Source organism: Spea bombifrons, chromosome 2 (genome assembly GCF_027358695.1).
Source record: "Spea bombifrons isolate aSpeBom1 chromosome 2, aSpeBom1.2.pri, whole genome shotgun sequence".
Lineage (NCBI taxonomy): Eukaryota > Metazoa > Chordata > Amphibia > Anura > Pelobatidae > Spea > Spea bombifrons.
In genome coordinates, this window is record NC_071088.1 from 47,070,593 (window position 1) to 47,095,397 (window position 24,805).

Consider the following 24,805-nt stretch of genomic DNA (forward strand, 5'->3'; position numbering starts at 1 on the left):
CCGCAAGGTTGAAGTAAGAGTTGCCAAACAAGGGACCGTGAAAACCTTCATAAGGCCTATTACAGAGACTATCCTTCTAGTGTCCAATCAGGCCCAGGTAAGAAAAGAAAAAAAAAAAGAAAAACTGACCACCTATCCTATTGCGAAGCGCACAGGTAGTCTGAACTGTGCACCCACCGGATATCCCTTGCCGAAGGAACCCTGGAGCCAGTGGCATTACATCACAGTGAGAATGTGGACTTGTGTATTGTTGTTGTGTATTTACATATGTTCCACATAAGTTTATATATAGTGGTATCTCCAGATACCAGACGGGGAGTGTCATGGAACAAGTTTGTTTATTTTGTTATTTCCCTTTTTCCCTTTAAGTGGCTGGTTGCCCTGGCAACTTTCCAATTCTCATAGCTGAGATTGGGCTATTCCTCCTCCCCTGCAACTTTTCTGTAGTTGGTTTGTTCTAGGTGTTTTTCTGTTCCCCTGTATCTCTCCCCTGAACATTCTATCTCAGCAGCCTCTGTGAGTACAGGTTCTGATTATCTTCTCCCTTGCAAGGCAATCCGTTTTTACCTTCCCCTTGCAGAAGCACTTCCACCCATAACAAAGCACCTTCTTGTAGAGAAGCTCCAACACTTTACAACCAACAAGTGCCTTTATTTCTGTGACTTTCCCAATAAAGCTAAGAAAATACAGAAGACTTTGTGTGCTTTTATAGGGGACGAGTTAAGCTATCTGACCTTATTCATTTCCTGGCATTTGACATTCATATCCAGGCATCTGACCCTGGGGTTCCAGAATAGCGAGTAAATGGGTTATATGCTAAACTAGAGAAATGTGTTTTGAGACTCAATCGGTGGCGTTCCTGGGCTTTATCCTAACACCTACTAAGGTAAAAATGGATCTGAAGACAATTGCTACCATCCTACAATGGCCACCTCCCACAGGCAGGAAAGGTGTGCAAAGATTTGTGGGATTTGCTAACTTCTATCAGAAGTTTATCAGGAACTTTTCAAAGGTTATCCAACCCATTACATCTCTCACATCTGTTAAAAAGAAGTTTTGTTGGTCGGAAGCTGCTCAGAGAGCATTCGACTTCCTTAAAGAACGGTTCACCACAGCGCCCATATTGGTCCTTCCTGTGCTACAATGGCCCTATGTACTTAAAATCGACGCTTCTGATTCTGCTGTTGGGGCTATCCTGTCCCAAAGGGATGACACCGACACCAATGGCACCGATTTAACACTGAACCCCGCTGAGAGGAACTATGGCATGGGAGAAAAAGAGATGCTGGCCATGAAAATGGCCTTGGAAGAGTGGCGACATTTGTTGAAAGGCGCACTTCATCCCATAACCGTTTACACAAGGGGACAGCAAATTTACACTGTTACAGACTGTACACTCACTACTTTACATTATATCTCTAAATTGCTATTACATATAATGAGCACCACTATCTTTCCCATTTCCCATCAAACACTTTTTCAGTGTCTAGGGAGAGAATTACACATGTAGTTTTTCCTTTTCTGCAATCTAAATAATATTAGCTTTCCTGGTAACTAGAAATGATTTAAAAGAGACTGAAGATAAGGTGTTAAAATCTAACAAAATGCTTTAGAATATGTATTTGAAAAATTATTGGGTCCAGGTGCCTTATGAAAGATTTAATAACCTCCTCAATCACCTCTCTAGTGATCATTTTTGCTTAAATGTTCCCTATGTTACATTTAGCTCAGGTAGGAACCCAGATGCAGTTCTCAACAGGTCCTGGCAGAAAATCAATGAATAGGGGTTCAGGCAGAAAGCGTAGTCAGGCAGGTCCAGAAATCCAGGCAGCAAAGGTTCATTAATGGTATACACAAGCCGAGGGTCAAAGAACAAACACTCAATAGAACAGGATACAGGAGCCAAGTTTGTTCAGGGTTTTAAAGGATTTTAAACTCCACCCTTTGATTGTTGTAATCAGTCTCTTCACGTGTCCTGAGCTGAGCGTGGGGGCGTCCCTGGTTGCCGGGGAGACGTGTTACAGGGTGATCGGCCCACCCCCGCTGCTGTCATGTGAGCGATGCATGACAGAACCTCTTTCCCAGGCAGAGCCTCCGGAGGTGTTGAGGTGCAGGCTTATCGGGGTGTCTGTGCTGAAAAGAGTGGATCCATAGTGGGGCATGCACCTGTGAGGCAGGTTCTCAGGATCATTCCTCATGTCCATAGCCTTTCCAGTGCATGAGGTTTTCCAATCACTGGTAACGCAAGCGAGAGCGTAAAATTTGTTCAGCTTCGTATTCCGAGAGGACCGGGGGCAACGGGTTGTCGTCCGGGGAACCGATCCAATATGTAAGGTTTCAGGAGGGATACATAAAAAACAGGATGGATGCGAGAGACAGGTAGTTTCAACCAAACTGTCGCAGGGGAGAGAACCAAGATTATCGTAAAAGGACCAATGTATTTGGGTCTCAATTTACGGGATGGGCAGGACAGCGTGAGGTGTTTAGTGGACAACCAGACTTTTTGTCCATTCTGGTATGCGGGAGCAGGGTGACGATGTTTGTGGGCCTGGAGTTTATGTCTTTTTTGGAGACATAGTTTTGCCCTTAGGAATCCTTGCCAGAGATTGCGGACCAGATGTTCGATGTGTGGTACAATGCAGGGGCTCAGCAGGTCAGGAAGCATAGACGGGTGGTACCCGTGATTTACATAGAAGGGAGATGTTTGAATGGAACTGTGGACATGGGTGTTGTAGGAAAACTCGGCATCAGGGAGTAAGTCAAACCAATCATCTTGTAAATGGGTTGTGTAACACCGTAGGTATTGTTCTACAGTTTGATTAGTGCGTTCTGTCTGGCCGTTGGTTTGTGGGTGGAAGGACATGGAGAGGTGAACTTTGATCCGTAGCTGTTCGCAAAAGGCCTTCCAAAACTTCGAGATGAACTGGGAACCTTTGTCCGAGATGTTGGAGGCAGAGACTCCAAGGAGTCAGAATATCTCCTTGTAGAACAAACGGTTTGTCTGGCTGTGGGAATAGTTTTGGTCGTGATGAAGTGAGCCATTTTTGTGAGTCTGTCTACTACAACCATGATTGTTCCTTTGATGGGGGTAGCTCAACAACGAAGTCCACTGTAAGATGAGACCATGGACGTGAAGAGGCAGAAAGAGGTTGTAGTAGTCCGGCTGGTTGGCCAACGGGGCTTCCTTAAGAAGTTTGTCCTTAAGATTCTCAGAGAGTCCCAATCGGAATTGATCAATCAATGTGATCTCATTCCATTCAGTTTCTCTTGAGCTGAATGTGGTACTCCTCCACGATTTTCCAGCCTTGTCTGATGCTCATTATGGCAGTCTGGGTGTTGCTAGGCGGTTTGGATCCTCATACAAGGCGTCCCAATCTTGGAGTATGGGGCTCTGGGTGCACAATAGATGATGGGCGCAGGCGCGAGGGTCACCAGGCAGAAGTGAGATACCAGTTCTGTTTTTTTCCATCATCATTATGATAAGTGTGAGGCAATTTTCACACCAGGGCCCTGTCATTTCTAGATACACCCCTGGTTCACAGGTGATGAGGAGCGGGATGAGGATGCCAGGAGAATGCTAATGGCCTACAGGAATTCATAGTGCCCACTATAAAGTTGTATGTTGAAGGAGGGATAATGATCTGGGGCTCTTTTGGTTGAACGGGCACAAATTCCCAGAGACACACTCTAAACTCTTGTGGAAAGTGTTCTCAGAAGAGCCAAGGCTGTTATAGTCGCAAAGAGGGGCCCAATTCCATATTAATGCCAATAGTTTTGAAAGAGGATGTCCAAGAAGATCATAAAGGTGTGATAATCAGGTGTCCACATACTTTTGCTCATATGGTGTATGTATACCCAATATATTATGGGAGGGGTGGAGGTGACACATCGAGGGGGTACTGGATAACATATTTTATTTATTATAATGTTTGTTAAGAGGGGTGGAATATTGTTTACGTGTCACCTTACACCCCCCTGGGATACAATAATGAATTTGTGAGTTGGACTTTTGTCCAATTTGTGTTTGTAATGAGTTTGTAACTCGCAAGTCACTTTACAGCTCTCTGGAAATGCCAGGTGAATTTTGAGACTTGAAACCAACTTCAGACTCTCAGTTGCAACAGGATAATGTATCTGTGATTTGCTTGCGTTCCTCAACTTGCATCAACTCGACTCTCTTGCAGGTGAATGTAAGCCAGTTAAGAGGTTTTTTTTTCTTGGCTTTAGTGAATTGGACTTTTGTCCAACAAACGCAAGTGCTTGCAAGTGAATTTCTTTTCATTCTATAAAAGAGGACAAGGTATGGTACATTCAGAATGGCACTGGGACATCCATCTCCTTCCTCAGTGTTTGTCTTTTCACAAATTATTAAAGCTAGATTCCATTGAATTGAAGGGGTCAAATGATTTCTAAAAACATAAGTAGATGGTAAACATAAAGAACATCATGATATCATAAGCAGCAAGTCTAGCCTGGTGGCCAAGGTATACAGTGGCCCAAAAATATATGGCAGAAAGACGATCGCAACTATCTCAAAGTGGGGTATAACAAATAAAACTAAAACTAAATGTCATGCTACAAATTACTCAAATTATTAAAATAAGAAAATCCCACAGATCTCTCTTAACTTCTTGCTGATTGTGACAATCATCAATGGGGGTCAGAAGTTCATGCTGCTGCATTTAACTACGAGGAGACCGTTGGCTACACACTGCAGTGCAAAATTCCATCCAATCCAGAGGTAATTACTCGGCTATGAAATAAACTGTCATTTCATATTAACCCCCTGTCCTTCTTTTAGGTTGCCGCTTTTGTTCTGTCTCCTCCCTCAGGCAGAGACCTCACCCTGGTTTCGTTTCTCGGCAACTTATGTCTTTCATGCTAAACTTGTTTCTTCATTTAATTTACGTGGAAGGGCAGTCCCTCCGCCCCCTCACATCCTCTCTTACCGTAAATGACTCAGGTAACCTGAGACTTTGGAGCAAAGCCAAGCACACCTGTCAAACAGGTATAGGAGTCATTCTGAACAAGTCTACATCATTATGACCACTAAATTTACACAGTATGAAAACGTTTTACTATTACCATCACCGTTACATTAACTTCAGTGTTCTTCCATAATAATGTTTTTTTTGGTTTGGTTTTTTTTGTTGGATGGTGAATATTAAGACTTCTACATTTTCTATATTACAGAACTTTGTAGATTCTTCTGCCTTTCAATTGCTCAACATCACAAGACCACAACATCACAAGATTCTGAGAACCACAGCAACTTGAGTCAAGAAAAACTTACACTATAAGGACCTAGGAAGAAGGCTGACAATAAAATTGTTCCTTTTATCATGGCTTGTTAAGAAATTTAAAATAAAAACTTTAGCATTTTTTAGCAGACAGATAAATGTTATAGACTCCATGATCTCATACTTGTTATCATGAGTTACACCAAATAGCAATTGCCAGCAGGCCAAAGTCCAAGTACTGTACCTTAAAAAAAGGGTGGGGTTTAGCCCCATCAAATAGAAACTGTAAATGAATTAGTGTATTAGTAATGCTTTGCACAATGACACTAAAATATTCACATGTATATTTTAATGTGTTATGCTTGTATGTAATTGCTATTTGTAGTATGGAACCACTATTACCTGTCTTTTTAAAGCTTAGGAGCGCAAGGACATTTACTAAAGTAATACTATAGTTTTCTTTTACAGACAAATATCTGATTCCATGTGATAAAATACTTTGGGGAAAAACCCACATATGCTATAGTTTTAATAAATGCTTACATCAAAGTTTTGTAAACATTATTGGAAAGTGTTTTCCTGAAACACAATTGCAAATCCAGCAGGCAATGCTGACTTCAGACCTTGACTGAGGTAGCGTCAATGCATCGCCCTCTTTTTTCCCCAAATAAATACACAAACACAAAGTAAATAATATACTGCTTTATGATAAAGTCAACTATGGAAAAATTTTGGCCACGGTACAGTCCACTTTTCACTTTCCACACCGTGACACAGGTATAAATAACTTTATTTATAGTAGAAACATACATTATTTGAAAACACATTATAAACATAATATAATATGGCGATGCACGAGCCGCGCCACCTGGCCCACTTGTGACACGTGCAAGCCTTAAATATAACTATATAACAAGTGTTAGTAAAAATCTAAAGGCTACAAAGTGCAACCCCTAAATTGTTAACAACCACTTACATAACTGGAAACTACACCGACCCAGCTGGCACAGGCATAAAACCGTAAGACTGTAGAGACTGAAGTATACTTCATCTGCAACATGATGTCAATCTTTAGTTGTTAGGTATCATACTCATGTTCAGTGTACCAGAGCCCTGAGGACAGGGATGAACACATTTGCTTACTATGGTACACATTAAAAGTTTACAGATGAGCATACCTGGGAACTTCCCTTGCGGGACGCGGCCAGGACTGCACACTGACGTCAGCGGTATTCCCGCTGATGTCGGGGAAGTTACCGCTGACAACGGGGGAGTTCCCACTGACGTCAGGGGAGTTCCCACTGAAACACCCCCATTTCAAGGAAAAAAATCGGCGGGGAGCGGGGCGAGGATTTGGGTCTTGATCCGGAGAACCGGAGGAGCGGCGTTCCCAGGTATGCAGATGAGAACAGAGCCCTGCCATCCTTTCACAGGTCAGCCCACTTTAAAAAGTAGACAATATTGATTGCTTCCAAAAAGATTTTCTTCCACATCTGAATAAAAAATTCCCTTGAGACCTTTTTTCTTCTTGTAACTATAATGTACCCCTGATAATGTGATGTGTACATGTCTGGAATCTCTTTAAATATTTATTTATTCATTAATTCATTCATTATCAGTGGCATAACTACAGGGGCAGCACCATTTGTTCCTGTCTCCTTGTGCTGCTTCAAATTGTTCAGAAAGGCCCTTCCGACCTGGATCGCCCCTTTGAACTGGCACATCTTTGATGCAGCAGCATCACATACCTTATGTTGCGTGACTCTGTGGTGAAACAGAGGCTGCATGTGTGAGCTGCAGACCGAAGTCTGCAGGAGAGGTATGGGAGTGTGGGAGGAGGGATGTATGTTTGTATGGGGTCTGTATGGCGGTATGTATGTTGAGTATGAGTGTGTATGTATAAGTATGTGTGAGCATGGATGTGTATGTGTTTGAGGGACACTGAAAAGATGGACACAAAGATGTCACAAGCAGGATGTTTGGGGGTTAAGGTGGCACTCACAAGCTTTTTAGGGGCAAAAGTGGCACTGAAGAACATGTTGCTTTGTGAAGTTGGGGGATCCCGGGGCAATTTCAAAAGTATGCATGCACTGTATTTTTAGGTATAGAGTAAATAAACAATGCATGGAAACCCTAAATTGCAGGCATAGATCACAGGTTCGCACACCCCAAAGGCCACCCCTGGCACACACATTACACCCACACATTTTGCCTATCATCCACATTGCACCCAAAGGACTTTCCCCACCCCACAGACTGCAACCACAAGACTTGCGCCAGCACCCAGGTTGGATCCACAGGGTTTGGCCCAGCACCCAGATTAAACACAGACACAGGATTTACCCAATACCCAGTACCCAGATTCTACCCACACTGGTCTCTTCTGAGTGTTTCAGGTTTCCTTTCAGTCAGGGCTCTTCTCAGTCTAGGTCAGGCACACTTTTAATGCAGAGCGCCGGAAATGATGTCATCTTCCAGCGCTCAGCATTACAAGCCGGCACCGAGACCAAGCTAGAGGGCTCGCAGAGAAGAGAGAGGGGCGCCGAGCGGGTACTGACAACTTGGAAAGCGAAAACCACTCGGCGCCCTCTCTCTCTTCCTCCTTAAAAAAAAGAAAGGGCTAAAGTGGGGCTAAAGTGCCGCCTGGAGCAATTGCCCCACTCTGTCAAATGGTTTTATGGCCCCTCTAACCAGGGAGTAAACTGACCAAGGATGCTTTGATTGAACCATATCTGTCCATTGGATCTCTGCTAGTCCAACTAATTTACAAATTCCCCAATACCGTTGTGTTTATCTAAAGTCTTTGTTAACGTGTGAATTTTGCTTTTGTATTTAGAAAAGTCTGTTTTAGCTTCATTAATGCCTGAGGAAGAGACCTAACAACTTGGTCTCGAAAGCTTGCTATTAAACTCTGTTAGCCAATAAATGGTATCATTTTAACTATGCTTTTCTCCTATCTTCACTTTCTCATTCTCCCTGCACTTTCTGTCCACTGCTCTCTTTTTGTGGTCACCTCCTTTTATCTCCCCCTTTCTCTTTATATCCCTTTTTCTTTGATTCTAATCATTATCTCTCATCCTCTTCCTTTTTTCTCCACTTTCTCTTTACCTTATCCCTTTCCCTGTCCCTACCCATTTCATTATCTCTCCTGCTCTTTTCTTTATCTCTCCATTCTACCTTTTATATTTCTCTTTATTGCTTTCCTTTCTTTCTGTCTCTTTGTCATCTTTATCTCCCCATCTCATATCTTAATCTCTCTTACTCTTTTCCCTATCCCTACCCTTTCTCTTGTATCTCTCCTTTTTTTCTTTCATCCCCCTTTCTCAATATCTCTTCTCTTTTTCTTTATCTCATCTCTTATTTTTCTTCATAATCTCCCCAATTTCTTTTTATGTCACCTATTTCATTTTATCTCTCCTTTAATTTTACTTTATCTCTCTTTACCTCTTCCTTTTATCTTTTAGCACTTCCCTTTACTTTCTTCCCTTTATCTTTCCTTTTCGTTTATTTCTCACATTCCTCTTTCTTTTCTTATTATTTCTCCATCTCATCTCTCCCATTCTCCCCATCTCTTCTTTCTTATTATCTTCCCCTTCTCTCTATCGCTCCCCTTTCTCTTTCTCTTAATTTTCTCTTCATTTTCTTACAATCTATTCCATACCATCCATCATTCCCCTTTCTTATCTCTCCCCCTTTTCATTGATACCCCGTTTATTTTACTTTATCTCCCCTCCTCTGTATCTATTCTTTTTCTCCCATCCTCTCCCCTTAGCTTTTATCTGTCTCTTTCACTTTGATCATGCCACTTACTTATATCTGTTTTCTCTTTTTTCCCCTCTTTCTTTTTATCTCTCCCTTTTTTCCTAATATTTCCCTTTTTTACACGTGCACAGCTTAAAGGGAACAATGCTTACACACTCACATGCACACATTCATGCCCACACATACTTACATATATAGATTTGTGCTCACACACTGACCTTTACACATCCATGCTCACACATCCACAGTCATGCTCACACCCACACATAAACATCCAAGCTCACACACAAACACATGGTCTCACACACATCCACTCTCACACATACACACATCCATGATCACGCACTTGTACACCCATGATCACAATCTTTTGCACATACAAATCCATGCTCAATGCCCAGTACTTTGTGAACAATTTTGGACTGCCTCTATGTGCCAGTGTGGCACCTCTTGATGAGCGACCCCTGGAAGCAACTCCCCCAAGTACACCACTGAGCTTCCTCAAATATTCTCAAGGTACAGTGGAAAATATGACAACCATTAAGGGTTACGTATCCAAAACACAAATGCATACAGATGTGGTTGGGTGTTATTACAGTTTGAGTAAACATTTTTCAGTAATGAAATCTATTTGTTCCTGTATTTGGATTCTTTATTTTGTCTGACAGTTTTCATTACAACAATATTTACTGCCTCAGATATAAAAAAATATTTATATATATACATAACAAAAAATGAATACATCTGTCATTTTAGCTGAAAAATAGATGTCATAAATGTACAACATATATTAACATATTCAATGTAATAAGTGCTTTGTAAGAAACAAATCTCTTTGAATATTAGCATATTATTTACAAAAAAAATTGATACTCTATTTACAATACTATAATATATTCACAGCATTGTGTATATTAGAATTTTAGTGTAAGTGTTAAGTGTGTAAGTTTTTTTTAAGATTATCCTATATTATGAAGAGCCTGAGATTTGAAAGGTACAGAAAATAAGTATCACAAGAAAAACACAGCAATCAAATTGTCTGACTTTTAGGTGATATCTGTCCCAAATGTGGTAGATTAGCTCCTTTGGTTTGTAGTAAACACAGCTGGATGATATGATCTTCCAGGCATGGTGGGCCCTATCATATAGCTAAACAAGGTGGCTATCTATGGTACTTAGGTAGTAGGTGCGGTACCATACGGTTGGCCTATGCTTACAAACAATACAGGAGAGGGTGTTAGCACTGCTACAGATAAGGCAGCTCAGATATGTTACTAGAAACCCTATTTCTGGCCATGTTGAGATTGCAAGCAATGATTTAATTGTACACACAGTTTAGAAACATAGTATATATATATATATATATATATATATATATATATATATATATATATATGTACACATATCTGTTAAAAACAGTTTATCATCATTATCATAAATATGCACCAGACTTCAATATTGTCTTCTTCCACACACTTAAAATCTACTACTTCTCTAAAATATATCTACCATATTAATATATGCCTTTATTCTTAGGTTTGTATAATATAGTTATGCATGATAGCTCTCGGATATCATGCAAGGGATAAAAGAACTTCCCATATTTATTGTCCAGGGTCAATATCAGAGAAAAAGGTATATAAGGAGGACTAAGAAGTGTGCTATCATGATCTCTGTGAACTACAAACTATACTCAAAAAAATCAATTATGTAGCAAAATATGGAATAATCATCAGGACTATTTCATTTGCTTCCATAATGATTCCCTTCACATACAGCTCTTACAATTCATTTGTGCTAATATAGCCTATTTTTTCTTAAATGTATACATTAGACGCCAAAGAGTATTACATATGCAAACATAACCTCTTCAAGGATTTCTGGCATCAAAAATTGTATTCTTTAGGATGAAATGTTATTTTTGTACCATGCTTTTTAACTTTCACATCACATTCTGTATCCCCGATTGCAAATCTTAATGTACAACACACAAAACAAATTATATTTAAAAAGGGTTAAAAATTATAAGCATATTAAAACTGGTTTACAACAACCTACTGATGCTAAAATATCAGCTTAAGTTACACCGTAAAAATGGTGCTACATAATTGTCCTTCAAAAAAGGTTGGAGTCTGACATACAGTATACAAAGCACCCAGGAAGGTCTCAAAAGGAGACGATGCACTTTGAGTGAGCTGGTGACTTATTCAGTTAGCTTAACTCACAATAGTCCTTTATCTTCCAACCTCCACCCACTAGAGTTCTTTCCAAATTTATACACCAATCTGCGTCCATCTACACGTTCCAGGATCTCCCTCTTGTAGTAATATCTGTAAGGACAAAAATACGTTAATAGATGAAACAAATGAGACCAGTGATACAAAATCAAAGCTGCAAATAGTCCCAAAAAGGTTATGACTATCCCAACAGTGGAACAGATAGGTCATTTTAGGTCTAGTGGCATATCAAGCAAATGTGTGGTGAGTGCCTGATGCTGTATTGTGTGGCCACTGGCTGTATATGCCTGGCTATGTGAGCATAAAACCATAGCGTGCCTTAAAGTGCAAAGGTTGACTCATCATCACCAGTCTGGCCCTCTAACAATCTTTAGTTTATCATGCTGCAATGTCACAATGCCAACCACATAATGCAGATGGACCTGCAAATGATGTCTCATGCTGTTGAGTGTCCTGTCAAATGGAAAGCAAAGTTGGACACGTATAGGAAAATAAAAAGCCTTGTGATAACCTCTCCGGACGCATAGTTACTCTTGTAAGTTAGATTAAAATAAATGCTACAGATCATGGTTATTCACCTCATAGCACGACTCAGCTTCTCATATGTCATGTTGGCATTTTTCTTCTTCTGTCCCCACAGCTGAGCTACTGCCTCAGAGCGAAGGAATTTGAAGACCCCTTCAGATCTGTCCTCCCACTTGAGAAGACCCTGATTCGAATCTGGATGCAGCAAGATATCCCGAATAAATTCCCATAGATGAGTCCCACGTGCAGCTGAAAAGAACGAGACCAGAACATGTACAATTATTTGTAAAATATAACTTGCTTAAGTTGTGACATTATAAATCAGAAAAAAAGATTTGTTTTACAAACCCCACTTACAGTGCTTGCTTTTCTTGGTCTCTAAAATATCACGGCAGTCTGAATTCAACTTCCGTGGTCTCCCCCTCCTACGTTTATTAGGGCCTCCATCAGTTTTGATATAACTTGGAGAATCATCTGAATATAGAAAAGTTAAAACAATGATGTGTTACATAAATATCACATTATAGAGGGTTAAAACGCAGCATTAGTCATAAAAACTTGACAGTGCCACATACAAACTATATATTTCAAGGCAAAAAGATACAAGAAGACTGCCTCACATTAGCTGCATGTAGAATTACCAGTCTATGTAACATGTCTTAATGTAGCACCTCGGGGCAAGTGTGCATTTCAGACACAACTATGCACACTTCCCTCAACGTACACCATAAAAAGCCTTGCAGGTAACACATATGTAGAAAATGAGCAGGTCATGGCTAAGAGGAACAGCACATTTTTAAAGGTGGTCAGGCCAAAAGTTGAAGTGGATTGGGGCCATTCACCCCTTTTTTCTGCCTCCAACAGGGCTCCTAACACAAGAAGGAGCTCCATAGTCAGCCCTATGATAAATTTGCCTCTGGCCTCTTCTGTAGACCCCATTATGGATCTGCTTCATTTGTTTATAGCATCAAACCCAGGCAAATATGGCATACTGTTACCAAAGGCTATTTTCCTAAAACAAATGGTACCAGGTCAATACGGGGGATCTGGTTTCCAGTTTGCATGCTAAGGAGCACATGTGATGCTATAGCCAGATTGTAGAGAAAAAAACATTGATACGATTTAACTGTAGCCCATGCTGAGCTGTCGCTAACAGAAAATCATCCTATTACCATTTTATTATATGAATGCAAGGATATAATTCTAAATAATTTGTCACCTCCAGAGAATTTTAAATTGAGATGCATTCTCTACTCTCTCTCTGTAAAACAGAAAAAAACACTCCACAATTGTTGAATGATTGCAGTATATAAGGGTCTTACCTCTGCCTGTGTGATCCTTTACTTCTGCTTCAAGGTCACTGCCGGCAGAATCTCCAGCATGTGGACTGCGTGACTCAGCTGCTGATAAACCAAATCAAATGGAATGTGAATGACCAAGTAAAATTGGCAAACCAAGTACATTATGTTGCTACTGGGTTTTGTTTTTTTTTCCATTTCTAAAATTTCCATAAACTCACCTGATGGAATGGACAATAAACTGTCAGAAGACATGTGATCAGTATAATACCCAGGGTCTGTTTGAAAACAAAAAATAGGCTAGATTAGCACAACCTAAAATTAATGCAAAACTGACCCTAAAGTCCTCTGTTCATTCCTCATAGAATCTCAAAAACCATTAACACCGTACCTGATTCCTTCTTGAAATTGTGTTCATTTCTGAGAATATCGTGGATCAGGTCCAAGTCAAACTCTAGAAAACACCATGCATTATTGATAGTAGATACTGACAGAAGTTGCAAGAAAAGGGGACATTAATGGAGCTGATGTGTAGTGTTTGTAAACTTACCTGGAAAATACCACTTGATATCATAATCACCGTTGAGTTCAGGAACTTGCCCTAAATAGATATATTTGACATGCTGATTACACAGGCATGTAAAACATTTTTATGAAATTTGTGTTCAATTTTAGTTATCTGCCACACACAGTATGAGCTTGTGTTAATGCACATTTGTCACACATTGAAACTTATATTCCTATTACTTACATTCCTTCAACTGGCAAAGGTGTTCATAGAGTTTGTCGCCAAGTCCTCCAAACATAGTGTTCATTTCTTCTCTGCTTAGTTGACAAAGTTGTTTTCCATCCATCTCACATTGGGTCAGATCCATTGTACAGGCATCCCACTTGTACCTTTCCACATGGTAACTGATCCAGTTCAACACCTGCTGTTGGGACCACGTTTCTGGTAAATCCTGATCCAACCTAAATGGCTCTGGTGCAAGATAAATAACATGAGGTATTTTCCCTCTTTACACTATTGTCAGTTTTTATCTTGCTATTCATTAACCTATTCCACTCTTAGCTAAACTAGACTAGATGTTCTCTGATTTCTTTACAGAAACAAGTTAATCTTTGGTGCAGCAAAAGCATTAATGTCACTTTTTTTCAAGTTGTTGCCATTTTTCTTTGTATTCTCTAGTACCTGTAAGTTCATTGCTTGGCTCTGGGGTAGCAAAGGTGAGGAATTTGTCTGTATCCTGACTTGGCACAGTGTTGGTTGCCTCCAGTTGTGCGGGCATCGTTGGGTATAAAGTATTGACGTAGTTGTTGAAGATGCTGCTTATCTCACAGGTTCCACCTGCCATTGTTGGCTCTAAATATACAAACAGTTAAACTGAGTGAGCAGCCTGGGTCATCATATAGCTTTTTCACAATACATACTAAGAGATGAAACATGCACAAAATGAGAATATTTCATATCATAAAACAAATTTGTTTAAATAATTTATCAGTACACAATCCTCATATATATGGTCTAGTTTGACCATAATCTTCATCTATACATCCATTCCAAAGTAATCTATAGTTTACAGAGAAAAGAGGGAAAACAAAGAAATGAAGTACCCCAGTACCATGAAGTATGTACTAAGGAGTGTCAAAGAATCTTCACTCTGGTTTGTTAATCCTCCTAATTTCTCTGCTGTTTATCGACAAGTTACCTGAATCTCACATATCCGAAAGCTACATTAGTTGTAACAAAATAGTGATAAATGACCAAATATGACACAATCAACTGCTATACTGTTTGACAAGAACCCATGACACTTCAACAGCGAAAGAGGTTATAAAAATGCAGTACCAAAATAATGCATAAAATTTAAATGTATCTCTGTACCTATTGTAGTTTCCAGCAGCTTGAATAATCCACAAGACGAGTTAAGCGCAGAATGAAAAGCAGCTCACTAGAACACACACATATATATATATGTCTAAATATATACCTTCTTCTTGTAAACCTGGCCCCACCCAGAGTCAGAGAATGGGACTTTCCCCAGGTGCGTGATTCAGGTTCAGAGGCTGTGTAAAATTTGCATAACACATGTTATCCAAGACTGGCTGGGAAAATAAAGAGAGAGGTAGTTTAATGATTGCCAGTACTGAGGTATAAACACGATGCAATGTTTGCTAGCTTAAGTATTTTTTTTATTCTTGCGACACTAATCTTTTATTTTCGTGACACGCAGCTACATACATAGAATTTTTTTTTTTAATTTTAGCTTTTGTTTATGCTTTGGGAAGTTTTACTGGAGATACCAGACAACACACTATATATTATATATTATATAAGGCGGGGTGTTTTTTTTGGCCTGTAAATGCAATTAATTTATCTATAAAACAGAAACCCAATTACAGTTTAATTCCCTTTGATGATACATCCCACCTGTTTCAATCAGCACATCTGTGGAAATAGAATAAGAACTGGGATTTATTTATTATCCGCATTTGAACTTAACAACGTATCTCTCATTCCATTAACTTTCTTATGGTAGCCACTATAAAAACACATTGCTAAGTTGCTTAAACATTTTAACAATTTTAAAGCCTAGCTTTCTAAAATATGTTTAACAAACTTATTCTAAGATCACTGATCCCACTAAATTATCAAATGCTCTGTCTGTACTATGTAATTTACATTGGTGTAAAGATGGAATACACGCTTTGTAGTACACCAAACAAAATCAGACTCATCCCCTACAAAAGTGCAAACCTATCAAAAAAAATATAAAACAAAAAATGGTTTAATTTAATAATTATTAATAGTGGTTGTCAAAATGATGTTCTACTTATTTAATAAAACTGGAGTTTGGACATGCCTACTGAATTTTTTGACTAATTTAAATAGATTTCATCAATTTGAAAATGTTGTATACCAGATTGGATTTAGGGATTTGTCTATGCAGATGTTCTAAATACTGAACTAGATAAGGAAACCCTTCAGTGCAGATATTTTTATTTATATTGAACTGCATAGTCCAGGTGACACAGAACACTCAGTGTAGGTTACACAGTATATGATTTTACTAAGTTAATATTATATAGACAATAAAAATGCATTACACGAACATCACTAATGGATAATCAACATCAATAATAAATTACATACATGTACCTGACAACATACAGGCACATATAGTCACTCAAGTGCATGAATATACAGATATATTCATGTACATAAATACCCCAAATGCTAATGATATAAAATACAAAGAGTATATTATTAGTGGAAAACTGTGTAAAATACTTTAGCTAACGTATGAAGCTGCAGCTAGTAACCTCCTAAATGAACATTTCAAGTGCCATTGTTGTAATTAGACATTATTAAACAATTGCTTATGGATTCATTGGAGGGTTCATTTTATATTCATTTTCACTGAAGCACACTGAAGAAGTTACTCCAAAATGTTTGGCATCAGTTATGTGTATTAATAAATATTAATTAATTGTGACAGTGTAACATTAACTGTTGAAGTGTGTGGTACCATTCCCTTTGTTTTAATGATATTGTGTGTAATAGACAATGACCAACCAAATTCAGAAAATGTTATATTAGAAAACAGTATTAGTTGATAACCTATAGAAATCTTTTAACTTCAGATTGCTGGGCAAATCGAAATATTTGTATGTTAGGTGATTTCCAAAACTGACAGAGAGAATATCAAGTTATCTTTCATTTGAAATGCTAGGTGTAATTTCCTTGTTCTTCCAGTGAAGAGTCCCTTACACACACATTCTTTTCTTTTACACGTTTTTTCTTTTTTTTAGAGATCGATAGGTAGTAATGGTGCCCTAGTAGGGGTCTTCACTTGACAGTGGCCTTGGAAATTCCCTTTACTGGAACCTTTTTTTTATCTAGCATGCAAATTGAAGGTCATGCGGTGCCACTCCCCATCCGATCATATCCAGGAATGCAGTGAAACCAGCTCTGTAACCTGCCAGGTTCAACACCTAGTATCGACTGCTGTTTGTTGGAAAACCTGGCACGTACACATTTTAAATCCCACTAGTTTATCATCATTTACATGTAGCATCTCAATGCTGATCAAATATATTTTTTATTTGTTTTATCCATAACAATAAATCTTTCTTTATCCTGTCTTTAGGATAAATATGCCTGTTATCTCTTTTTAGACTATGCAGAGACTATGCAGGCGGATTGTACAAAGTGACCAAAATAGGCTTTTGTGAGAAAAAATATGTTTTGAGTAAATGCGGTTGCTGGACCAACAGCCTAATGAGCAGGCTACCACATCCATAGGAAATGGGTGGTCTAGGCAGCTGCCTTGGGAACTGAGCTGGTGGGCTGCAGCATCCTCATGTTCTCCCCTATGTTTGTAAAAGGCATGAAGAAAAGCTACGTCACCTACAGAACCAGTGTGACAGCATGCATTGCCTGCCCATTAAAAGACGTGTTGACTGATTGCTAAGTGCAACCTTGAACTTTGAAAATCCTAATGATCTGTGCCAGGTTTTTAGCAGGTAAGCTAAGAAAAAACAAGGCAGAACTGAGCTACAAATGACATGATAGTGATGGTAAGTGACATTACATTAGGTGGTAAGTGGCTCAGCTCCCCTGTCAGCTAGGGCTAACAAGTGAGTCAGGCTCTATGGGAGCATAGTATGTTATTTTCAGGATGATACCTAGGGTGAGACTGGCGATCACAATACAGCTGTGACACTTTAAGGCTAGTGGTCACCTGATGACATATTTGTGGCTGAAAGCGGGATGTGCGCGTCCGTGCACTACGTTTTTTTGCTCGCTTAGAGTGTGGCCATGTGTATCAAGTCCTAGCGGCAGATCAGGTGAGTATTGAGCACCGATGGCCAGCAGCCTGCCAGGCATTTGTCCAGGGTGTGTCTGATGGCCAGTCTGAGCTGGCTGATACCTTATGTCGGTTAAAGTGGTTTAAATAGAAATGGAAGTCTCCAGTATTTGTGTCTACGCACTAGAACAGCTGGCCCATGTGGCGAAAGGTGACATAGGGAGACTTAGGTGTTCATCCATTCAGTATATTTTTTTATTAAGAAGAAAGACAATAGCCGGGGGACACTGCATGATGGAAACTTAACAAGACCTAAGTTACTGCTTGGCAAAAAGTACAACTGGGTCCATTAAGCCAAAAACACCTTGTTACAGGTTGTGTCAGGGCCTTGAAGGAAGTTCAGCTGTATCTGAAAGTTTGTCAAGCCATAACGATTGGAATTCTTCCATATGCTTCTGGTTGGAACTCCACTGTCTCGACTCTCTCTTCTACAGTCTATCCTAAATGCCGCTGCTAGGCTTATCTTCCTTGCACGTCGCTTCTCTTCTGCTTCCCCCTTCTGTGAAACCCTCCACTGGCTCCCAATTACCTTTAGAATTAAATTTAAAATCCTGGTACTGACATATAAGGCCATCCATAATACTGTTCCTCTATACATTTCTGACCTCATTAGCAAATACTCTCCTACTCGATCCCTATGTTCTTCCCATCGGCTAAGGCTCTCCTCCTCACTTATCACCTCTTCCTTTTCCCGTCTACAAGATTTCACTCGAGCTGCCCCATATCTTTGGAATCTACTCCCAAGGAACCTTCAGCATTCACCCTTCCTCCTGACATTCAAGAAACATCTAAAAACCCACTTCTTCAGAGAAGCATACCATCTTAGCTGCTAGAACTTCCTTGTCATTGATACCACCACACTACCTCTCACCCTTTCTCTAGCTTGTAAGCTTGCGAGCAGGGCTCTCTCCACTGAATGTATCGGTTTGTCTTAGTCTGTCAATTCTTGTCTTGTCATATCTCTTGAATTTATGTATTGTATTAAGCGCTGCGTAAACTGTTGGCGCTATATAAATAAAAGATAATGATAATAATACTATAATTACTTTAGAGAGACAGTGAAATTGTCAAGACCACAGACCAGATCCTTATGTTCTCTTTGAATGGTCTCTCTTTTACAAGTATGGTGCTCAATGTATCAAGGCATGCATCATCTATGGAAACTCCAAAGGATCAGAGCTGTCCCTTGCTGGACTACTGCAACCTTTCAATCAGCAACATTTCTTTTAAGTTTCTTTACACATTGAATTATGCATTATAGAGACGAAAAACCAGCTCATTTCTTCTTGCCAGAGAAACTTGCTAGAGTTAGCCCTTCGTAATGAATAGTAAACTGATAGCCTTTAAACCACAATTCTCTACTTAGTGAATAAACAGAGGATTGGGAGAAAGTATTTATTTTGGATGGCTAATTGATTGAAACATAGATTCTACTCAGGGGAGTACCTATCAATATATAATGAGGCAAACATTGACGGGTGTACAGCATAACACCTATCACTTTTTACTGAGGCACACTTTGACGGTGGTAGAGCATAACACCTATAACTATATACTGAGGCAGACATTGACGGTGGTACAGCATAATCCCTATCACTATACATTGAGCCAGACATTGACAATAATGCAGCATAACCCCTATCACTATATACTAAGCCCAACATTCATAAAACATACACTCATTCATAAACATCCCACAGACTATAATAGAGACCCCCTACTGGGCTGAGATGGGTTGAGTGCAAATACAGAGCCGTGTGCAAAGGAGGGATCATGTATTGTCCTTTTCAGGTCAATAGCCACAAGGTGTAGCTCAGCTTTGGCTAGCCACAGTGGTATACCAGCTCCGGTGCAGTGACGTCCCCCCTTCTCTCTGCAACGCTGCTTCTGGCTGCCGGTGGAGGGGTTAATTGTTTGTGTCCCGGCAATAGGAAGCTACGATTGGCGGGAGTACCCAGTCGGGGTACAGGTCGGTCCCGTCACAGTTCCCGCACTGCTGAACGTAGTTGGCAGAAGACTCATTTCATGTCTGACTTTCTGCACTATAAAATAATGTTACGTTCCTACCACTCTGCTCTCAACCTTGTAAAGAAACCTACTATTCATAACCCTAAACGACTCTTTAGCACTTTCAACTGCCTTCTTCAACCTATCCCTACTACCCTTTCCACCAACCGTAAGGCCTCTGACTTCTTCAATAATAAAATCGAAACTATCAGATATGACATATCTGCACAGTCACCACCCGCTGTCACTAAAGAGGAGGTACATGCTCTTCTTCTTTCCTCTTGTCCAACCACATGCCCCCTTGACCCGATCCCTTCCCATCTCACCCAGTCTCTTTCATCTACTCTTGTCCCTACTCTAGCTCACATCTTCAACCTCTCCCTCACTACTGGATCTGTCTCATCCTCCTTCAAGCACGGGCGATGTCCTCGCAATCTGACAGATTTGGAGTGCTTTTCCAAAGAAGAGTAGGAAAATATGGCCATGTCAAGATGTGCCATGATAATAGACTCCTACCCAAAAAGACTGATTGCTGTAATAAAATCAAAAGGTGCTTCAACAAAGTATTAGTTTAAGGGTCTGCACACTTATGCAACCAGGTTATTGTGAGTCCCCCCCCCCTCAAAGATTTCAGTTTGTTTTGCAATTGAACTGTTCATGTTATAGGTCACATTAAAGGTGGAAAAAGTTTTGACAAGACTTATCTTTGTCTCATTCTTTAAAATCACAAGAACCTGGCATTTTTACAGGGGTGTGTAGACTTTTAATATCCACTGTAGATATGGTTGCTACTGTAACTGTGTGCCACCCCCCACGCCATCCACCTTAGCTGTGGCATTCCATAAAGACCCATCTCCTCCAAAAGCGTTCATTTACAGCTGAGCACCTGTGGAGGAAGACTTGTTCACAGGAAAACTTTACTCAAATAGATTCTACTTTTTGTCCTGAGTTTAGAAATACCCAATGTTTTTTATGTTTTTTTCTGCAAGTTATACCTCATGTGGTATTTGAAAAGTGATCCGACCAAGTCATCGGGAGAACCGTGCAAGTCTGTAAGAGGTCAAGATGGGGCTGGGAGAGAAATATGTAGTCCAGACGTGAGTAGCAGTTATGCTGTGAGGAGTAGAATGCGAAGTCACGGCCTGTGGGGTGTAGAGAGCGCCAGCAATCAACCAAATGTAGTCCCGTTAAGGAGCCGCGCATAGAGCTGACTCTCCGGGACACAGCAGGACCCGGATGAGGTGTCCACACTAGGGCACAGTGGGGCTTTCAAGTCTCCACCCAAGACCAGTAAACCCTCACGAAAATCAGAGAGGGAAGCGACAATAGAGCGCAGGGCAGTGTGTTGGCCTCCATTGGGCAGATAGAGGCTGGCGAAGGTGTACATGCAACGAGGCCCTTAACAAATGAATATCTACCCATTGCATCTAGCAGAGTGTCCTTTATCACGAACGGAACCGATTTGGCAATCAAAATAGCCGTCCCCTTAGTTTTGGCCTCTCTGTTATTACTGAAGTATCCTATGGGGAAGTGTGAATCTTTCTAGCTGGGGGCCTGACCCTCTTTAAAGTGCATTTCCTGTAGTAGTACCGCAGACGCGTTATGTGAACGAGATCGGGGATGTTGAGACCCTTATCCTTACCCTCAGGTACTTACCCGATCCCGGCGCATCCATGGTCCTCACGAAGAAGATGAGGGCGTGACGTTGCCGCGTAGCTGGAGGTGTGCTCTTGATGGCTGGCTGGGGCTGCAGCGGTGAGGTTGATCTAAGGGGCGGGGTTAGATCTGGCGCCGGATTTAAAAATCCGGAAATGCTCACTCCAGTTACCCTGTTGTGGTCCTTGCTGTATGTAGTACGCTGTTTAGTTACCTGGATATTTGGACCCTTTGCTTGCCTGACGTCTCTCTTGCCTGCCTATTCTGATTTTGCTACCGATTTGGCTTGTCTGACTAACCTCTCTGAATCCAGACCCCGGCTTGTATGACTACCCGATTTTATGCACCGACCCTGCTATCCTGACTATTCTTTTGGCATCTAACCCATACCTTGTGGAGATCCTTTACTGGATCCTTCTACGCTCATCCTGTACCTTGTTGATCCAACTATGTTCCTTTATTATCTACCTCTGCCTGGCCTCCTTGCTGTTGGGGTCATCTAATTCCTGGGGCGCTGCTGCCAGGGGCTTCTCCTTCAGTAGTAGTACTTTGGGTTGAAAAACTTCCGTGGTGAGTGCCAGCGTGGGGGTGGTCGTGACAGGAGGAAGAAGGGGAGAGATGAGAGAGAGAAAGTGGGGAAGGAAAGGTACTTTCAAGAACAGGGGGGAAGGGTAAAGGAATCGTGGGGTGAACGTGTTGTTTACCAGATCAAAGCCCACACTTGCACAGTGGTCCCCATGTGTTCTGGTGTTAGAACGTTGCGGTCCAGGTCCCGGGTCCCTGTTGAGCCAATCCTCGTTTTCCACTGCTGGTAGCTCCAGTGCCAGCAGAAATGGTCTCACATCCCCAGGTGTTTGCACCTTAGCTGTAGTGGTGCCCTTGCATGCCGTTAGAGCAAAGGGGTGACCCCATCTATAGGTGATCTTATGTTCCTGTAGAATCGCCGTGACTGGGCGAAGCGCTCGTCTAACCTGAAGCGTGTAGCGGGAGAGATCCTGGAAGAGGGAGATCTTGTGCCCCTCAAATGTCCAGAATCTTTGGGCCCTGGCCTTCTGCATGATTTCTTCCTTTAGGGTGAAGCTATGCAGGCAGCATACGATATCATGTGGAGGGTCACCAGGGCCACCTCCATACCTCAGGGCTCTGTGAGCCCGGTCAAATTTGATGGGTTTTCTATTAGAGTCCTTGGGCTGGTCCAGGATCATGGACAATAGTTTGTCTAAGAGGCGTTTGAGGTCCTCAGGGCATTCACCTTCCGGCATGCCCCTCACTCTAATGTTGAATCTTCGGACTCGGTTGTCTAGATCTTTCAGATGGTAAAACAGGTGAGTAAGCTGAGAGGAACAGGATCGTTGAAAGGTCGTAAGTTGGCACGAACCGTTTGTTTTACCTCCGATACGAGGAGACTGAAGTCATCCTTCGTAGGCAGGAAGGAAAAACCAGTCTCGTGAAGACTCCGGGGAGCTGCTCAAGTGCTGTTGAGACGAGGTCTCTTCTGAGGTCTGGAAGCACATGGGGGATGGCGCCATGTCGGGGTCCTCCGGCTATGAGTGCAGTAGGGCCTGGGTGTAGAAGTATTTCCTCAGTCATGCCGTGTGAGTTTTGCTGCTGGTCCCCGGGGGGTCCACTTTTATGTTCCTGCCCATATCGGGTTTAGCAGGTGTATTTGTCAATTTTCAGGAGCAGGTGGCGCAGAGCTCCCAAGCTAAGTGGCCATCTTCCTTGCCAGGCTAACCACGCCCCCCTTATTATATATTTTTATGTGACAACACTGCAGAAATGACACTCTGTACAATGTAGTACAAAGTAGTGAGTGCACAGCCTGTATAACAGTATAAATTTGCTGTCCCCAAAAAATAACTCAACACACAGCCATTAATGTCTAACACCTTGGCAACAAAAGTGAGTACAACCCTAAGTGGAAATGTCCAAATTGGTCCCAATTAGCCATTTCCCCTCCTCGGTGTCATGTGACTCGTTAGTGTTACAAGGTCTCAGCTGTGAATGGGTAACAGGTGTGTTAAATTTGGTGTTATCGCTCTCACACTCTCTCATACTGATCACTGGGAGTTCATCATGGTACCTCATGGCAAAGAACTCTCTGAGGATCTGAAAAAAAGAATTGTTGCTCAACATAAAGACTTGGCTATAAGAAAATTGCCAAGAACCTGAAATTGAGCTGCAGCACAGTGAGCAAGACCATATAGCGGTTTCACAGGACAGTTCCACTCAGAACCGGCCCCCGCCATGGTCGACCAAAGAAATTGAATGCACGTGCTCAGCGTCATATCCAGAGGTTGTCTTTTGGAAATAGACGTATGAGTGCTGCCAGCAGTGCTGCAGAGGTTGAAGCCTGTCAGTGCTCAGACCATACGCCGCACACTGCATCAAAATGGTCTGCATGGCTGTCGTCCGAGAAGGAAGCCCGCAAACAGTTTGCTGAAGACAAGAACAGCCCCGTAGGGAAAGAATGGGAAGGAGGGGCCCCATGAATGACGTGCCGGATGAGGTACCCCGTTGAATGCCTGGTTTTAAGGGTTAAGGGATGACTAGGCAAAATTTTGGTACTTAAGGTGTTAATGCTTTGAGGCACGTGCAAGACCAGAGGGGAGGGGGTAATTGCCCTCCCTGAGGGGTATATATTAAGGGGGGCTTATGCTTTAGGGGCAATCATTTTAAATAATATTTTCCCGTCCATCCCTCCCCTATATTTTGCATTAGCCGGGGGCTCAGGTTTTAAGCTGGTACGGTGCAGGAGTTAACCATCTATAAGAATGGTTACTTGTGGTACACAGAGGTGTAAGTGCAGGACACTCCAGGGGCATCTGCCCCTGTGAATCGTATGGTCGCGTGACTGCCGTGCTAGAGGACGCCGGCAGTTCCAGCAGGAAAACAGGTGGATATGCCCATACCAGCACATTACTTCATTGGTTATTATTGGTTATCATTGTTGTTTTTATTTTGACGGTAAATGCTTATATACTGTGTCAAAATATGTTTGGCTAATAAATGGTTATAAAACTTGATGTATGATGTAAACATTTAATAAAGGTTGAGTGTCACGGTGCTGTGTTATATGCGGTCCGCGGACAAAATAAAATCCATAGTCGACGATTAATAAAGTTTTGAAATAAAGAATTGTCTCGTGTCTTATTTAGAAGGGGGGGAACCGGAAACTGGACGCTACTTCATTCAAGCAGACTGAGGACATG

The 24,805-nt window shown here is 41.3% G+C and overlaps 1 protein-coding gene across 2 annotated transcripts; it reads right to left on the bottom strand.

Moving 5' to 3' along the window:
* Positions 1 to 10,877: 10,877 nt before the first annotated feature.
* ELF3 (E74 like ETS transcription factor 3) lies at positions 10,878 to 15,033 on the bottom strand. 2 transcript variants are annotated; one of them, XM_053457789.1, is made up of 10 exons: positions 14,945 to 15,033; positions 14,252 to 14,422; positions 13,814 to 14,041; positions 13,613 to 13,663; positions 13,454 to 13,516; positions 13,284 to 13,340; positions 13,087 to 13,164; positions 12,122 to 12,238; positions 11,818 to 12,013; positions 10,878 to 11,332 (listed from the first exon to the last, which is right to left on the bottom strand). In XM_053457789.1, exons 2-10 carry the CDS (start codon positions 14,412 to 14,414, stop codon positions 11,224 to 11,226), a joined length of 1,062 nt encoding a protein of 353 aa, XP_053313764.1. In that variant the 5' UTR covers positions 14,415 to 14,422; positions 14,945 to 15,033; the 3' UTR covers positions 10,878 to 11,223. The 2 variants fall into 2 exon arrangements, with proteins under 2 accessions (XP_053313764.1, XP_053313763.1); XM_053457788.1 differs by having other exon boundaries at positions 13,087 to 13,167.
* Between the last annotated feature and the right edge of the window lie 9,772 nt (positions 15,034 to 24,805).

Coding starts and splice junctions, on each gene's coding strand:
- ELF3 (XM_053457788.1), bottom strand. CDS start 14,414: ATGGCAGGTGGAACCTGTGAGATAAGCAGCATCTTCAACAACTACGTC. Junction 13,664..13,813: donor CCTTTGCCAGTTGAAGGAAT/GTAAGTAATAGG, acceptor ATATCTATTTAG/GGCAAGTTCCTGAACTCAAC. Junction 13,517..13,612: donor TATCAAGTGGTATTTTCCAG/GTAAGTTTACAA, acceptor GGTGTTTTCTAG/AGTTTGACTTGGACCTGATC.